Consider the following 19,092-nt stretch of genomic DNA (forward strand, 5'->3'; position numbering starts at 1 on the left):
AGGTGGAAGGATTATGAAAGTTTAAATTAGAATGGGTAAATTGATTGCCAAATCAGGTACAGAAAGAGAAATGAAGAGGGAAAGAGGATTAGGATTCAGATAGAGAGAAGAGGTCATAATTTCATATTTTACATATTGAAAATCTCCAACAATCATTAAAAACCTGGAGAAAGGAAACTCCACATCTGCAATAGTTCATTTTCAGTGTCAGAGAGGTTGCTTAGCAGTATTCACATTGTTCAATGGGTGCTTAGAGTGGCATGGACAACACTTCACTTTCTCTGGAGAGTTTCATTTGTACGTGTAGCACAAATACAACAACTTCACCGCATTCAACAATGAGCCAGACACCACTGGGATGTTTTCACAAAGCTAATGGTGGAGCAGCAGACCTCAGGCAGCAGTGAGAATTTAATTGCTCCTCTGCCCCCGTTGCATGAAGTTGCTGCATTGTTTCTGCACAAGAAAACCGTTATCCCCAGCATTACTTTGGCAGGAAAATCTAGGCCATTGTGTTGGTCTCAATGGTAAAATGGTGCCTTACATACATGAATCATTAACCTACAAAAACCTTATTTTCATTTATATTGAAAGGATTAGTTTTATAGAATTCTAAAGAAATCTCAAGCGTCTAATTTTAAATGAACTTTGCTTTCAGAACGTATCAGCAAAGGGCTGGATGTTCACAGAAACTCAAGTGTTCAATGATTGATTCAGCCACTCTGTTAATGTACTACTGCGCCCACCATAAGACCAATTTTCTTTGACAGATTTTCCTATTGCACCTGGTACAATGAAGGCAGAAATTTAATGGGAAAAGGACACACGCCAATCAAAGATTCCAATGGATTTTGCAACCATTGCGGGAATTTTATGGAGGCAACAGGGGTCCTGGCCACCAGCTGGGCAGCCGGTGAGTGACCAGGGGCCTCCTCCTGGCAAGGCCCATTGTATTACAAGCCAATCAGGCGTTTAAGAGGTCACCAGAGGGCCTTTCACAGATTCGGCACACCAAGTGCAGGAGGCCCCAGTCACAGAGCTGCCAACCAATCAGAGGCTGGCAGTTCTTTTGCTCAGCAGCGCCACTGGGGAGCTGGTGGCGGCTGCTGGAACAACACTCAAAAGGAGATCCAGCATTGCGGACCAATCCAGGAAAGAGATAAATGATGGGAGGAGGGGTTTTGCAGGTCAGGGATGCGGGGAAGGTGGATTGGCAGCAAGGGGGTTTGGAGAGGGGGTGGGGGGGTCCGGTGCTGGGGGAGTGGAGATGGGGTTAGCACTCAGTGCACTCCCCCACTTCCCAACGCCAGATCCCTCAACCAGGCACTGAGTGCAATGGAATGAAGGACCCAAGTGAGAGACCACAAGTAACCTACACAAGTTGCCTGCCATGCAACATGCCTGCCCCACCATTAATTTTTTTTTCATTGCACAATACAGATTTAATCACAAGACCCAACATAATCTATCCCGTTCACCATCCATGATCAGTACACGATAAACAATTTTATATACACGCAGTCCACAGACACATCACAGTACTTGCCACGTTTACTACTCATTGGAAATGTTAAACTGTTGACTGTATATATAACTTGGCAAATCGATCTTTCCAATGCCCTGTGGCAGCTTCAAACCTTTCCAGATCTGCAGTAAAGCTCATTCTTAGCCTGCCCTCGGGGCCACCACTGGATTAATGTCAACAGCGGTGAGGAGAGGCCTTTACGGGCAATATTTGCTCCTTATGAGCCTCAATTGGCCCGAGCCAGGGAAAATGCAATGGACTTTCCCAACACTGACTGAATCGAGTGGGGGTCACCTTCCCATCCAATGAAATGCCACCCCTACCTCCAAACTCAGCATGCCGAAGAGTATAGAATACCACCCATTAATTTCAAATGGACCATAAATGGGGCAGCTTTCATGTGCCCCTCCCATTTGAACTTCCCTGGATTTGCCACTCTATAGGTTAGGTGGATTAGCCATGGTAAATGCGCGGGGTTGCGGGATAGGGTGGGGAGGGGTATCTCGAAGAGTCGGTGCAGACTCAGCTGGCCAAATGGTCTCCTTCTGCACTATAGTGATTCTGTAGTTCTACATCCAAGTAATCTAATGGCCCCAAACATGTGGACAGGAACCTTGCCTCTCTGTCTCAGAGTACTAAATAATACAATGACATTTGGCACATCCAGCATCACTGCTCAGTTGCTGCGTGCATCATGACATTGGGAGTTCTCACAGAGAAAATTACTCCTCTGACTTGACGTTTAACCTCATCAATGATTACCACAATCATGTCACTAAAACTCTAAGGGAAACATCTTTCACACACAAACAGGGTTTCAGTTTCACATAAAAGCAACTTAAGGGGAAGAGAATAGAGACTTTTGCATGAAATGGACTAAAAAAAAATCAGCTCACAAGAAACTCCTCAAACATATGAAATTGCTCAGGTATTGATCAAACAACAACTTTCATTTACAGAGCACAGTAAAAACACCCCACGCTACCTTCCAGCAATGCACTGATACGGTTACCAATATGATACAAGTCTTCATTATCAAAAGATATTTTGCTCCAATAAAAGCACAAGATAGGCTGGAAGCTTTCTCTGAAGCCAATGCGCCACTTCCTATTTGAATAAACCTCCCCGATTTACCGGAGCAGTTAATTAGCCAGGCTTGAGTGAAGGAATGCTTATGGAGAACATCTATAAACACATCAAACCATTGCTGCTTCTCCTTTCAAAAACTGCTCCCAAAACAAGTGTTGACTTACAGGTTCCATTTTGTCCGATTTGCCAATTATATCAACAGGAACAACTGTGGGCAAAGTATTTTTTTGCCTGCGTAAATTAAAATGAAATGGTCTAGAATTCACTGAGTCAAGTTACCAAATTCACGCTAAAACATGGCTGTAATCTCCTTAAGTGAAAGCATTCGGTGGATATTGTGAGCAATACATTCTGATCTCTTGGGCTGGGGCGGGGGGGGGGGGGGGATGTTGAAGGGTGTTATTTCCTCATTTGCTGTGTGTTTCTGATTGTTCTAACTAACAAAGAAAGGTAGCTTTCATTGTACACCCAATAAATGTGAAATTTTACTCAGCTCCTTATTTTCTTTTGCCGACTGGAGAACTTTTCTTTGCAACTCGCGTTAACAATTTAGCCGACATTCACTGAAGCACAGCTCCCGGTACTACCCCTCTTTCCCTGCTAAACAATCTGAGCGTGCTTTGTCCCTCAGCGAGTGGCGGCTAATCGGAATTGGCACTAAAAAGGGACGGAATGTTCAAAGTGCCGGCCCATTCTATTGAATAAAACCACGGTCGCGCTAAGACATGTCTGGAAACATCCCCTAATTAACCACCCCAGTAACATCATGAATAGAGAGTGCAACAGAGCAGTTCCCTGAGAAACAGTGAGAGCTGGGACTTCAAACCAATCTCAACACTGTCCCGGAGATACAAGGTTCTGGGAAACCTCCCGAACTGGCGAGTTGTCCCCATTATACAAGGATTCCCAGGGTTCTGCGGCTCCAGATTTTATCAGGTTCATTTAAAATTGTTAGTATTCACTTATTGTAAAGACCCTTCAAAGTGGTTTCAACGACAGCAACGCAGTGGCGTAGCAGAGAGAGAGAAAAACACCCTGCTATTTCCAAATTCCTACTGGCATGTTGCTCACCGTCGTACAAAAGCACAAAATAAAAATCTTCAAATCGTTCTTTCTCCATCCCCTGCGTGCTTGAAGATTAAATTAATGCCATATTCTCAAAGGCTGTTCATCATCATTACCTGTACTGTGCTTGAAAGAGTTCTTGCACAAAACTCTGAATTCCGACCTGCTGTGCGCTTTGGTGACTCCCTGCTGAGTTTTCACCCCCGCCATTGGAAGGCTGAAAAGAGATGGACATTGTTAAAGGACAAGCATTCAAATGCATTCACACTGAAGATCACTGATGGATGAGACACTTCAGGAAAACATCCAGTGTTGTTTAAACATAGAAACATAAAAGATAGGAGGAGGAGGCCATTTGGCCCTTCGAGCCTGCTCCGCCATTCATCACGATCATGGCTGATCATCCAACTCAATAGCCTCATCCTGCTTTCTCTGCATAACCTTTGATTCCATTCGCCCCAAGTGCTATATGCTCTTGAATACATGCAATGTTTTGCTATCAACTACTTTCTGTGGTAATGAATTCCACAGGCTCATCACTCTTTGGGTGAAGAAATGTCTCCCCATCTCCATCCTAAATGGTCTACCCCAACTCCTCAGGCTGTGACCCCTGGTTCTGGATACACCCACCATCGGGAACATCCTCCCTTGTATAGACAAGGAGCTGTCTACGTGGCTCGATTTAAACAGTAGATGAAAAGTCACTCATTGCGATCCCACATACTCCCTAGGAACACATCCCCCCCACCCCTCCAAGAGAATCAAAAGTCCATCTGTCATGCTGATTAATCAACAAACACTTCAAATATTTTCTTGCAAATTGTACACAGGGCGCAGTTAGGATCTGGAATGCATTGCCTTAAGTGTGTGATGCAGGTAGATTCAATCACGAGTTAAGAGGGAGTTGGACAATTAAATGAATATTTGCAGAGCTTTGGGGAAAAGTAATGGGAAGGAACTAGCTTGAGTTGCTCTTGCAGCTTTAGACTGACTGGAGATGTCCCACCATCCAACAATGTCTCAGTATAAAAGGGTTGGGAGGAGAGAAGGAGGTGGAGGAGACAAAACAACAACAGCAGAAACCCGGAGGGACAAGAAAAGAAAGGGAAAAAGAATGGTAGAATCCTTACAGTGCACGAGGAGGCCATTCAGCCCATTGGGCCTGTACCGACAACAATCCCACCCAGGCCCTATCCCCGTAATACCACATATTTATTCTGCAAATCCCCCTGAGAAGAGGTAATTTAGCATTGCCAATCAAGCTAACCTTCACATCTTTGGACTGTGGGGGGAAACCTGGAGCACCTGAAGCAAATCCACGCAGACACAGGGAGAACGCACGAACTCCACACAGTCACCCAACGCCGGAATTGTACCCGGGTCCCTGGTGCTGTGAGGCAGCAGTGCTAACCACGGTGCCACCATGCCACGTGGTGAAAATAAAAAATAGAAAAGAAGTGAAAATAGATTTCCCAGATTGGTCCTCATTACATAGTCATGATGAACCCTGCAGGCAGAGCTGGAGGCTGCAGGACAGAAAAATATATATTTATTGGCATTTATCGATTTTGAGTGATGGTGGACTGCACCCAGAGTCTCTGCCACTGGTCTGTTATCTGTAGAGGCTGATTTGTGACTGGCAGTCCCTCCTGCAGCTGGAACTGTGGAATAACGTTGGCCCAAGGTCGACTGATAGTCGTTTCTTCTGACAGGATTTTGTTTCCAACATCTTGTCATTTCTTTTTGTCCTCTGTTTTTTCCCGACTGTTTGTTTGCAGCCGTTCTAGTCAGCAGCAAGGAATTCCAACACATCGACTCCAATCCCGGCCAACTTGATCTTTCACTTACAGACATCCTTGTATTTACTCTGCTAGTCCCCCTGACACTAAGGGGCAGCTTAACACGGCCAATCAATCTAACCCCGCACATCTTTGTGTCATGGATACAGGTTTATCTATTGATCTCCTGTTGTAGCAAGCTCACCACAGACCTCGAGCGAGATTCTCTGGCCTCCTCGTGATTTTTTTCTCGATGGTGGGATCTTCCGGTTCCACCTCTGTCAATGGGAATTCCTATTGAAGCCACCCCACGCTGCCGGGAAACCCGTGGCAGGGCCTGTGCCGCTGGCGGGACCACAGAACCCTGCCGGTGCGAACGGCTAGAGAATTCCGGCCCTAGTCTTTGGGGATGCAGTGGCCATCCAATCGGCTCAGCCAATGGAGTGGCCCCTGAATCAAAAGGCTAATGGTGCTGGGGATCCCTACACCCTGGTGTACTTCCATATTCGGCGCCCTGTCTTGTCAGGAAATAGTAAGAAGTCTCACAACACCAGGTTACTATGCTTACCCTAGTCCAACGCCAGCATCTCCACATCTTCTCAGGAGATGACCAATGTCTGGCTGAGGTGGTGGAGGTGGAAGTTGTTCAGCCCCTTTTCTTGGCTTGTGTAAGTTGTCATAGAATTCCTACAGTGCAAAAGGAGGCCATTTGGCCCATTGAGTCTGCACTGACTACAATTCCACCCAGGCCCTATTTCCGTAACCCCTTATATTTACCCTAATAATCTCCCTGATACTAAGGGGCAATTTTTAGCATGGTCAATCCACCTCACCCACACATCTTTGTCCATGACTCACTCCTGCAAAGGAGGGTTCTGGGAACACATAGTATTTTGTATTTTCAGTTAGTTGCTGTCAGTCTACATTCAACCTCTCAACTTTGTTATGACAACTGTGGCCTTGACAACCCTGGTGCCAATTTCAGCATCAAGGGACAGGTTGCTGGTAATTGTTGATCCAGGGTTGGTGAAACTGTTGATGGATGACCTTCAGAATGAGGTTGTTAACCTTGATGGAAGATGGAGTCTCTACCCCCTGGCCAATAACTTTGATCTTCCTGACCCCGATTGTCAGTCCAAACTCCTTGCAAAGTCTGGGAAAACCGATCCACGAGCTATTGCAAGTGAACATCAGTGTGGGATCCAGAGCAGCAGCAAAATATTTACGACATTAAAGGAATGTCGCTCCTTAATAAGGTAAATAGCATTTCCATGGATTGCCTGGGACAAAGGAAAGGATCCTTAAATTTAGCACCTATAAAAATAAATGTCGTGGCAGAAAGGTTCACCTGGAAAAAATGGAATGGTTCAGCATGGGCAGCACAGTGGCAAGAATTGCTGCCTCACAGCCCTAGGGACCCGGGTTCGATTCCCAGCTTGGGTCACCGTCTGTGCAGAGTCTGCACATTTGCCCCATGTCTGCTTGGGTTTCCTCCGGGTGCTCCAGTTTCCTCCCGCAGTCCGAAAGATGTGCTGGTCAGATGCATTGGCCATGCTAAATTCTCCCTCAGTGTATCTGAACTGGTGTGCCGGAGTGTGGCGACTCGGGGACTTTCACAGTAACTTCATTGCAGTGTTAATGTAAGCCTACTTGTGACACTAATAAACAAACTCTAAAACATCTTGATGAACTGTGTCAACAGTGAAGCAGTACGAGTGCTGTGTGAAGTGGTACCCCAGGACATTTAGTCCATGGAAACCTCCTTAGCGAATAGCAAGCCAGCACACATAGCACGGAAAGGGGCTTCAACTGACCCTACAGTACAAGTTGGTGGCAAATATCCTTGGAGAAGATGGCCCAAATCTGCAAGTGATTGACATTCTGCTAGCAGAGGTTCATTGCCAGGGCTGATAATATAATGGTTGATTTAATCATTCAGGTGGGTATATTTCTGTTCACTTTTGTACCACTTCAACTATGACACACTGCAGTTGGGAGACTTGCAAAATGAATCCTCATTTCTAATTGGAGGTTGGCGTGCTAACCACCAGAGCCTTTTGTTTTAGATGTCTCGTAATTCACTGAGTTTCTATATTTGTACTTTTTCCCATTCTGCAGTCTGGCTGGGATTTCAAATACAGTTAATTTTCAGTGAATTAGTCGACAATATTCAGCTACTACTGGTCCTACATAAAAATACAACTCAGGGGGAGGAGTGAAAAAAAACTTCAATAGATGGCAATATGTCAGGAGGGCATAAGAATGAATGAGTTTGCATTTATATAAAAACTCCGCTATCTCAACATGTCCCAAAGCACTTTATGTTCAACGAATTTTTTTTTTGAAGTAATGTTACTGTTGCACTAAAAATGTACTAAAATCAAAATAATTCAAATGGATCTGGGACTCGAAAAGAGTCCTCATCATTTACTCTACTTTCTCAGGAGGCTAAGGAAATTCGGCATGTCTGCAACAACTCTCACCAATTTTTACAGATGCACCATAGAAAGCATCCTTTCCAGATTTATCACAGATTTATCAGCTCCTGCTCTGACCAAGACAGCAAGAAACTACAAAGTGTTGTGAATGAAGTCCAGTCCATCACTCAAACCAGTTTCCCATCCATTGATACTGTCTACACTTCCCGCTGCCTCGGAAAAGCAGCCAGCATAATTAAGGACCCCACGCACCCCGGACATTCTCTCTTCCACCTTCTTCCATCAGGAAAAAGATACAAAAGCCTGAGATCACAGACCAACTGACTCAAGATCAGCTTCTTCCCTGCTGCCGTCAGACCTTTGAATGGTCCTATCATATATTAAGCAGATCTTTCTCTTCACCCTACCTGTAACTGCAACCCCATATTCTGCACCCTCTCCTTTCCTCCTCTATGAACAGTATTCTTTGGCTTTATAGCGCATAAGAAACAATACTTTTCACTGTATCCCAATACATATGACAATAATAAATCAAATCATTTAGGAAATTTCCCTTCCATCTATTTCTAATTGTTGAAGGGAGGATTGAGCTCCATCTTAGCTTGGCTGGACAAATAAACAGACTAGGTTTCTTTTCAGTGTGATGTAGGGTTGTAACTTCCCCGGAGTTGCAATGAGTGCCGGATTGCCACTCTGTGCCCATTTACCTGAGCCAGATTTCTTCTGTGCTTTACTCATCTGACCTTCCCACTCAGGCTGGGTGAGATCTAGGAGGCGCATCTGTCTCCAAAACCCAGCCTCAAGATACAAGAGGGTCGGATGAAGGAGGCCACGCACCTCTTAGTTGCTGAACTAGCTGCCGTAACGCAGTAAGTTTAAAGGGCCAAGTGAAATTGACAAGCCAGGAAGGTGGTAAGTGTCTACGGTAAGGGGATAGGATTTTGGAGGAGGGGGAGCATTGGAGGTCAGGGGGTGGAATCGGAAGGTCAGACTTCGACAGGGGGACACAGGTCTGAAGTCAGGGTGAGTGGGTGGGCAGACAGGCAGTTTAGAGGTGTATAGTCAGGTCAGCAAAATTGACTATTATTTAAATGGTAAAAAACTGCAGCATGCTGCTGCGCAGAGGGATCTGGGTGTCCTTGTGCAAGAATCACAAGGAGTTGGTTTGCAGGTGCAGCAGGTAATTAAGAAGGCAAATGGAATTTTGTCCTTCATTGCTAGAGGGATGGAGTTTAAAAACAGCGAGATTATATTGCAGCTGTATAAGGTGCTGGTGAGGCCACACCTGGAGTACTGTGTACAGTTGTGGTCTCCTTACTTGAGAAACGATATACTGGCACTGGAGGGGGTGCAGAGGAGATTCACTAGGTTGATTCCAGAGTTGAGAGGGGTGGCTTATGAGGAAAGACTGAGTAGACTGGGGCTAAACTCATTGGAATTCAGAAGAATGAGGGGAGATCTAATAGAAACATATAAGATTATGAAGGGAATAGATAAGATAGAAAGCAGGGAAGTTGTTTCCACTGGCAGGTGAAACTAGAACTAGGGGGCATAGCCTCAAAATAAGGGGAAGCAGATTTAGGACTGAGTTGAGGAGGAACTTCTTCACACACAGGGTTGTGAATCTGTGGAATTCCCTGCCCAGTGAAGCAGTTGAGGCTACCTCGTTGAAAGTTTTTAAGGCAAGGATAGATAAATTTTTGAACAGTAAAGGAATTAAGGGTTATGGTGATCGGGTGGGTAAGTGGAGCTGAGTCCACAAAAAGATCAGCTATGATCTTATCGAATGGCGGAGCAGGCTCGAGGGGTCAGATGGCCTACTCCTGCTTCTAGTTCTTATGTTCTTATGTAGGTCAGGAGTGGTCCAGCCATGTCAGAGGATGCAGTTGGGGAGGAGAGTTGGGCCTAAGGAAAGAGTCCTGTGCAGGCGGGGAGTCAGGGGTGTGGCGGATTGAGTGGGGATCGGTCTGCGTTTTTTGCTCATGGGATGTGGGTGTCGCTGGCTGGGAAAGTATTTATTGCCCATCCCTAATTGCCCTTCAACTGAGTGCTTGCTATGCCCCTTCTGAGGGCATTTAAGATTCGGCCACATTGCTGACGATCTGAAGTCACATGTGGGCCATGCCAGGCAAGGATGGCAGATTTCCTTCCCAAAAGGACATTAGTGAACCAGATGAGTTTTTATGACAGCCGACAATATGGTTTCATGGTCTTCATTAGGCTTTTAATTCTGGATTTTTACTGAATTTATATTTCACTATCATGCCGTGGTGGAATTTGAACCCAGGTCCCCAGAAAATCATCCTCATCTCTGGATTACTAACCCAGTGACAATGTCACTACCCCACCACCTCTCGCCTATCTATTTTTGGAGTAACTATTAGTGAAACCCTCGTGGAAACATCCATAGTTAGTGATTTAAATCACATTTTCAGATGGTTCACAGCACAGCGCTATTGCCCAGAGGAAGGGGGTCAGTTAAGACCTCTGTTCTTTTTGATATATATGAAATATCTGGACCTGGGTAGACAGGATACAATTTCAATGTTTGCAGATGACAAGAAAGACCTGGAAATGTCATAAACAATGAGGAAGATAAGAACAGACTTTGGAAAGACATAGCAAGGGTGAAACGGGCAGACAGATGGCAGATGAAATTTAACACAGAAGTGACAAGTGATACATTTTGGCAGGAGGAAAATGAGAGGCAACATGAACTAATTGACACAATTTTAAAAGGAATGAGTACAGGAACACAGAGCTGGGAGTGTGCACAGGAACCTTTGAAGCTGGCAGGCCCAGTAGAGAAGGTGGTTGAAAGGTAGGTGGAATCTGTGGCTTTATTAATGAAGCGAGAGTACCAAAGCAAGGAAATGATGCTGAGCCTTTTGAAATCACTGACTAGGCCTCGTCTGGAGTATTGTGTTCCAATCGAGAATTGGATGTCAAGGTCTCAGAGGAGATTTATAGAATCCCTACAGTGCAGAAGGTGGTCATTTGGCCCAGCGAGTCTGCACCAACCACAATCCCGCCCAGACCCTATTCCTTTAACCCCACATATTTACCCTGCTAATCCCCAGACATTAGGGTCAATTTTGCATGGCCAATCAACCTAACCCAGACATCTTTGGACTGTGGGAGGAAACCGGAGCAGAGGAAACCCACGCAGACACGGGGAGAATGTGCAAACTTCAGACAGTGACCCAAGGCTGGAACTGAACCTGGATCCCTGATGCTGTGAGGCAGCAGTGCTAAACATTGTGCTACCCGTACCACCCCATTTACTGGAATGAGACCGGAGATGAAGGAACTTCAGTTATGTGGATAGACTGGGGAAGCTGGGCTTGTTCTCCTCAGAGTAGAGATCGGTCAAGAGATGTTTGCAACAGAGACATTAAAAATGAAGAAGGTTTCAGTGGATAAATGAGGAGGAATTGTTTCCAGTGACAGGAGGTCAGCGAATGACCAAAGGAAACATTTTTCTTTGAGCACAGTTGAGTTGTTGTGATCTGAAATGCACTGCCTGAGGGAGTGGTTGAAGTGTATTTATTAGCAACATTCAAAAGAAAACTAGACAAATAGTTGAAGTGAAAAAGACACGGAAAGAGCCGGGGAGTGAGACTAATTGGATACCTCTTCCTTAGAACCGGTTTTGGCCAAATAGCCTCCATCTGTGCTGCATGATTCCAAAGCACTGCTAAATTTCCATTATTATCATGAAAACTGTATCTGCAAGTTCCCAAAGTGTGGAATAGTGAAGCCATTAGGATGCACACACATCAATTACAAAATCAGACAACTGCATTGTAATTTTTAAATTGTTAGTGATGGTCTTGTGAATTAATTATATTAATTTAGAATGGGCACTGCCTCAGACTGGAAACATGACGGGCACAATTCTCCAGAACAAAATGACTATGTGTCATCTCCAGGGAATGTGGTGCAGTTCCCACAGGGTCGGTCAGCACAATCGCAATTACAATCCTCTCCCACTGTCATTTTTTTTGGAGGAGGGGGGAGATTTGCGGCGTGAATTGGGACAGGGCCTAAAGATGCTGGCAAGGCCTGCTCCGCAGAGATTGGGGCCTTATTTTTAAAGGGTGCTCTGATCTCAAAGAGGTTAAGGATTCCCCCTCCCCTCCCTATCAACGGCTGCCCCTCATGAGTGGGACCCCGCAATGGGGTGACCAAATGGCCTCCCACAGGCCCAGACCCTTTCAGGCCCCATTCCATGGCACTGCCGACCTGGACTAGCCAGGGGGCAGTGAGCCATGCCCCGACCACCCGGGGGGGGGGATGGGGCTCCAATGGTCTCTGAGCCACCACCGCTTGATCATGTCTTGGTCTCCATTTGCAGAGACCACTAGCGATTCTCACCGGCTTCACGTTGCGCTGGCAGGTGGGCGAATTCTAGGCGCGTCCAGATTCTGCATAATTAAATGAAGATTTAAATATCCTAATCTGGATCACACCCACACTGGACATCAACCAGATTACATCATCCACCAGGAGCAGGGAGAATCTCAAAATGAGTTCTCCCCCACACAAATCAAGTTATGCCCCCTCTGGTGAGAGTCTCCAGCCATAATGGGCTTTGAACCTGCGTATTCGGGGCTGCAGAACACCCCCCATCCTCACCACCCCAACTATATTGAGAAGATGATACATGGTTCAGATTGATCCTTATGTCTACTGAACAGTAACAGCAAGAATGAGAGACGATGCCACACAGTGCGCACAAGAATAACTTGGCAACCTCGTAAACTGTCTAAATCAGCAAGGATTAATTTCTGAAAGCGGAAAGATATTTTAAAAACTCAGACAGCACGTTGCTAATTATGTTGCAGACAATGTTCACTCCTGGCCAGTTTGTGGACCATACTTCCATTTTGAAAAAAATATATTTCAAAACATCTTGCTCTCTGCACTCATCCAAAGTGCATAGCATAGCGTTGACAAAAACAGCAGCGTTAGACACTTTTGTCTCGAATGAAGAGAAGTTATTAATTGCTTTTGTACTGCGCTAATACGATCTGTCTCCAATGCGTTGGTCTCATTCACAGAGATCATCAGTCAACAGGATATTCCTTTTTTTGTGGGTTCTCCCTGTCCAGTGGACTGAACAAATCCACAAAGCTCATCACAAAGTGTTTCGGCCGCCATCTGAGCATCTAGAGGCAGCCATCCCAGCACATTACAGACATCCCCATTGTGTGACTTTTCAGACACCCGGGAGAAGCTCAAACAAGAATGTGTGTCCAACAGGATTTTGGAATTAGTGCTATGATAACCTAATACATCCCTTTGTGAATAATGCCAGCTAGAACCTAGACAAGCCTTCTTTACAGTGAAAAAGCACTTTTGAATTATGCAGAACCGCTAACTGTTCAAGCCTGGATCTTGCACATCCAAAGGCACTGATAAATATAAAATATAATAGCCTCCCACTGCACCATGGTAGTGGAACATTAAGCAAGCTAGACTGTGACATTAAATTACTCTGATACAGTATGTGTACCGAGTTTGGCTGAATCTACATGTGTTCCCAGATCTTTCATTCCTCTCCTGTTAGATGTTGTTCACCCACACTGGAACTACCATGTGAAAAGGGCCTTAAATGTAGAGCACTGAGGGCGAAGACCCCACAATTGCCTTGTTTTGATACACCAATAACAACTTCTTTTTATATTATGCCTTTGAGTTCCTTCACTTCTGAGTCCAAGCCAAGGTGTGCCACTTGCATATGAATTAGGAGGAACAGTGGGCCAATCAGCCTCTCAAGTTTGCTCTGCCATTCAGTAAGATCATGGCGGATCTGATTGTGGCCTCAATTCCACCATCTCACCTACACCCTATATCCCTTAACTCCCTCATTAATCAAGAATTTATCTACCTCTGCCTCAAAAGTATTCAATGGCCCTGCCTCTACTGCTCTCTGGGGAAGAGCATTCCACAGACTCATAGCATTCAGAAGAAAAATGTCTCCTCGTCTCTGTCTTAAGTGAGAAAGCTCTTGTTTTTAAATTGTGCCCCCGAGTCTCCTCCACAAAGGGAAGCATCCTTTCCGCATCCACCCTGTCAAGCCCACTCAGGATCTTGTATGTTTCAATGTGATCACCTCTCATTCTTCTAAAAGGTTTCTTGGGCTTTCCATTGGGAAACCATATGAATAATTTAAACCTTTATTGATTCCGCCCCAGTTATCCTCCCTCCACCAAGAAACTCAGGGAGGGGTCAGCCATTATTTTGAGTTTTCCCACTTATTACATAAACATCAACCATCCTTTGAATGGTGATTCTGCAACAAGGCATTTCATTTTTCTGAGAATCATAGATTCCCTGCAGTGCAGAAGAGGCCATTCGGCCCATCGAGTCTGCACCGACTCTCTGACAGAGCATCTTAACTAGGTCCTATCCCTGAACCCCACGTAGTTACCCCCCAATCTCCCTAATCTACACATCTTGGGATACTAAGGGGCAATTTAACATGGCCAATTGACCTAACCCGCACATCTTTCGACTGTGGAAGGAAACTGAAATCCCACGCAGGGAGAGGAAGAGAGGGAGGGAAGCAGATAGAGCAGTGGAGAGGTTAAGAAAGAGAATTCCAGAGTTTAGGGCCCAGGCAGCTGAGCCACCTATGGAGGAGCCACTGAAAATCAAAGATTCACAAGAGGATAGAACTGGACATGTCCAGAGCTGTGGGAGAGCTGCAGGGATGAAGGAGGACACGGAGATTGGGAGGAGTGAGGAACTGAAGGGATTTGAAAGCAAGGAAGACCATTTTCAAATTTTCAAACATCAGACCAAAGGAAGTGAGTTCCCTGGAATTGCACGGTACAGAGTCTGGTTTCCCATTTGTATTTACAAAACCACCGAAGGGCTGATGAGAGCAGTTACTGTCTGGCAAGCAAAATATTCATGGCTTGAAGGAAACAATTCTAATGTCATCAACACCGCAGTGGTCCATTGTGACTGCCAGTGAATGGAGTGGACTATATGATAAATGTCACTGGCTGAATACTCAAGAGTTGCTGTTATTGTTATGGAAAACATCGCATTTTCCACAGCTTCACATTTTAAAGGTTATCTTTTCTCCAAATATTTCTGTGACAACTTCTGATAATGAAACCCAGCATACACCAAGTTATATTTAGATAATCAAGTCCAAAATGAAAGAATTGTAAAAATACGAGTTGCACTGAATCTCAGTGGGTGTTCTGAAGCTGTTTATTTTACATTTACACTCAATTATATTGTCACTATTAATTTATTGAAAATCATTTGGGTGAGCTTGCTAAGTGAGCATTTGATTCTTTCATAGAATTATAGCATCCCTACAATATAGGAGGCCATTCGTCCCATCGAGTCTGCACCGACCACAATCCCACTCAGCCCCTATCCCTATAACCCCAAGTATTTACCCTGCTAATCCCCTGACACCAAGGGGCAATTTACCATGGTCTAGCTGTTGCTTGTTCTTGTTGCGATTTGATTGGAGTCCGGAGATTTCTCGACTCGGCAGACACGCCTCGGCAGGAGGTGGCCCGTCAGATACAATTGCTCCGGGGAGAAGGTGGTGTGGAAGAAGTCAGGCCTAGCTTCCCCCCACCCCCGGAAGCAGATTGGAGATGGCCACAGGTGGCCTAGTGCCAAGATCTACTGGGGAAGAGGCAGGCCTTGGCTCTCTGGGACTTTGGGCAAGATTTTCCCAGACATGAGCAAAGGCCGATCGCGGGCGGAAAAAGCGGATTTGAAACCGCCAACAGGAACAGCAGCTTTCTCCGCCATATTGTGCAAGACTTGGAAAAACAAACATCAAGGGGCAGGTCCCACGACGCATCACTGGCACGGCCGCCTCTGATTCCAGGAACGGTACCTGGGGGCAGTGCCCAGGCACGACCCTCTGCCCCGTTCCCTCAAGCGATGCACTCACCCGAACTCCTCTGGGAGGGTCGTTCGCCAGATGCGTGCCTTGCGAGATCAGTGACGTTTCTCACTGTTCTAATGTCACGACATTATGGATGGATTTTCTGATGGGATGGGGAAATGATTCAGGCTTTGGGGCCTGATAATGATACATGAATAAATGCAAGTGACGTTCCCAACACTGAACATCAGGAAAAAAAAGGGAGTTGACAAGGGGTGAAGACAATCGTGTCACACTTTACGTCAACGTACAACACAATTTGGCTGTTGACGCAATATTTTCCACTCCCGCTGCCAAACCTGCCCAATGTGATCAGGAGCGGAAAATCTTAGCCTTTGTTCCAATTGTTTTCTTATCTTTTAGGCACTCTTGCTTTCACCCCTCACATCCTTTTCCACTCTCCATCCTACATCAGTGCCAACTCATGCGCCCCCCCCCCCCCCGGACCCCTACTGGCCTCTCATACCCTCCATGCCAATAGGACACTTCCATGTTTATTAATCCAGAATCAAGCAACCCTATATTAATAATGGCCTACGTGCAACTGCTTAAAAAATACCCATTTATAACTTCCTTTGTAAAAAAAAACTATAATTGCGACAGCTTTATAAACCTGTAAATCATCCAGACTTTTAAAATTTAAAGTTTATTCATTAGTCACAAGCAAGACTTACATTAATACTGCAATGAAGTTACTGTGAAATTCTCCTAGTCGTCATAGTCCAACGCATGTTCGGGTCAATGCACCTAACCAGCATGTCTTTCAGACTGTGGGAGGAAACTGGAGCACCCGGAGGAAACCCATGCAGACACGGGGAGAACGTGCAGACTCCGCACAGACAGAGACCCAAGCCGGGAATCAAACCCGGATCCATGGTGCTGTGAAGGAGCAGTGCTAACCACTGTGTTACTGTGCCGCCCCTAAAGTATCAATAACAGAAACAATAAGCACTTGACACCTCTATCTCGCACAAAAAAAAATGACAATAGAGAGCGCAGAAAAAAACTCATCATAAAGCTGTCCAGCTGTGTGAACAAAGTAAAATGTTTTCAGGCCTCACTGTACCATTGGGAGTGTGTGTTGCGAGTGTGGACATTCACTGCCCCTTTAATGGGTGCAATACTCCGCAGGCGACAACACAATGAACATGTCCAGTTCTATCCTCTTGGGTCTTTGCATTTGTAGAAGACCAGGAGAGGTCATGAGGAAAGTGGGGATCAAGACTTTTGGGCAGCATGTGGCACAGTGGTTAGCACTGCTGCCTCTCCACGCCAGGAATCTGGGTTCAATTCCCGGCTTGGGTCACTGTCTGTGCGAAGTCTGCACGTTCTCCCAGTGTCTGTTGGGTTTCCTCCGGGTGCTCCGGTTTCCTCCCACAGTCCGAAAGACGTGCTGGTTAGATGCATTGGCCGTGCTAAACTCTCCCTCAGTGTACCCGAACAGGGGCCGGAGTGTGGCGACTAGGGGATTTTCACAGTAACTTCTTGGCAGTATTAATGTCAGCCTACTTATGACACTAAAGTTTTTAACTTAGATTCTGTTTCATAAATGAATGTTAAAGCTAAGGGCAAAACACTGCGGATGGTGCAAACCCGAAACACAGTAAATCCAGCATTTTCTGTTTTAACTTCAGGTACTTTAAGGGTTCAGATATGAAAGACAGTTACCACACAGCTCACAGCTAAGTCTGACAACTTGCCTTTCATGAAGAAAATGGATTAAATGACTAGTTTCTATCCATCAATACTGTGGAAGAAGAGGACAAGATGGTGGTTACAAGGTAATCTAAAAAGACAATAGAAATGTATCAGATTAAATAAAAGTTGAGAAAAGATACCTGATGGTTTCTATCTCCTGTATTAAAATAAATAGGTGAAGAAATTAGAGACACATCAGTCATAAATGTTCAACACTCTCTGAGTGGAAATTATGCCTTTGGATTGGTATATTGTAAATGTCACTGCATTATTTAAGTCGGGAGGAAAGAGAATCCAGGAAACTCAAGAGCTGTCAGTTGTGGGAATGGTACCAAATCTATCATGGGGGACAGCGGCTGTACATGAGAATAAATATGAGCTGATCAGAGACAGACAGGATGGATTTGTAAAGCACACGTGTATCTCATCAAGTAGAATTTTTTGACGCAGTCGTTAATAGTGAGGAAGGGAACATTTTATCGATGTTGTTCAAATGGAATTCTGGATGGCATTTGATAAGGTTCCACTCAGGAGACTATTCACCAAAAAAAAAGGGTGGGGAATTAGGGAGAACCTTGTGACACGGTTTGGTTAAAGGCACGCCGAGTTGTATATCCGAGATTGCAAATGAGTTAGGAAATAACCTGTGCAGATGGGAGCAGAAAGTGACAAAGGAAAATACTGTGGATCATGGTATATAGGTTGACCCGGCATATAAGGTGGTCCAATTTTTCGGTGTCAATAATCATATTTTGCATATACTCAGCGTACAAGTCGACTCCCCCACTTCAGCTACGGAATGCTATACTCTCTTTAGATGTTACCCTCAATTTTTCATCTAAACATACATGTTTGACTTAGCTCACACAATAAGTCAGTGTTTGGGCCCAAGGCAGCCATGCAGGCTGTCTTCCGATGATGATGCCTGGGAGCGAAAGACACGTTTTCTTGTAATTCAATCCTCGACAGGATTAAATTAAAAAGCACTCCTTCCTTTGTGGATATTTTTTGCCAGTCCAAATGTATTCACGTTTTAAGAGCAGCCAATTTTCCAGACTTTCTTGAGTTAAATAAATAGGGAGTTTATTAGCTACTAAATGCGTGAAAAAGGATGAAGCCCATATACATTCCCACAGGGGCGGCACGGTAGCACAGTGGTTAGCACTGCTGCTTCACAGCTCCAGGGTCCCGGGTTCAATTCCCGGCTCGGGTCACTGTGTGTGGAGTTTGCACATTCTCCTCGTGTCTGCGTGGGTTTCCTCCGGGTGCTCCGGTTTCCTCCCACAGTCCAAAGATGTGCGGGTTAGGTTGATTGGCCAGGTTAAAAATTGCCCCTTAGAGTCCTGAGATGTGTAGGTTAGAGGGATTAGCGGGTAAATATGTGGGGGTAGGGCCTGGGTGGGATTGTGGTCGGTGCAGACTCGATGGGCCGAATGGCCTCCTTCTGCACTGTAGGGTTTCTATGATTCTATGAGATTAGAAATAAGTCCAAAAGCAAGATTATAAAAAAAATATGTATCTTAAACTCCCACACATCATCTTCATAACACATGATGATGGAGAAATCCC

At 45.2% G+C, this 19,092-nt stretch overlaps 1 protein-coding gene across 1 annotated transcript in view; it reads right to left on the reverse strand.

Moving 5' to 3' along the window:
• The window catches only part of usp43a (ubiquitin specific peptidase 43a), a 494,804-nt gene that overhangs the window by 378,408 nt on the left and 97,304 nt on the right, over window positions 1–19,092 (reverse strand). Inside the window, exon 3 of the mRNA XM_078225475.1 lies at window positions 3,796–3,896. Coding sequence (XP_078081601.1) covers window positions 3,796–3,896 — 101 coding nt within the window. The remainder of the gene's footprint in view (window positions 1–3,795; window positions 3,897–19,092) is intronic.

The sequence above is a fragment of the Mustelus asterias genome, chromosome 12, assembly GCF_964213995.1.
Source record: "Mustelus asterias chromosome 12, sMusAst1.hap1.1, whole genome shotgun sequence".
NCBI lineage: Eukaryota > Metazoa > Chordata > Chondrichthyes > Carcharhiniformes > Triakidae > Mustelus > Mustelus asterias.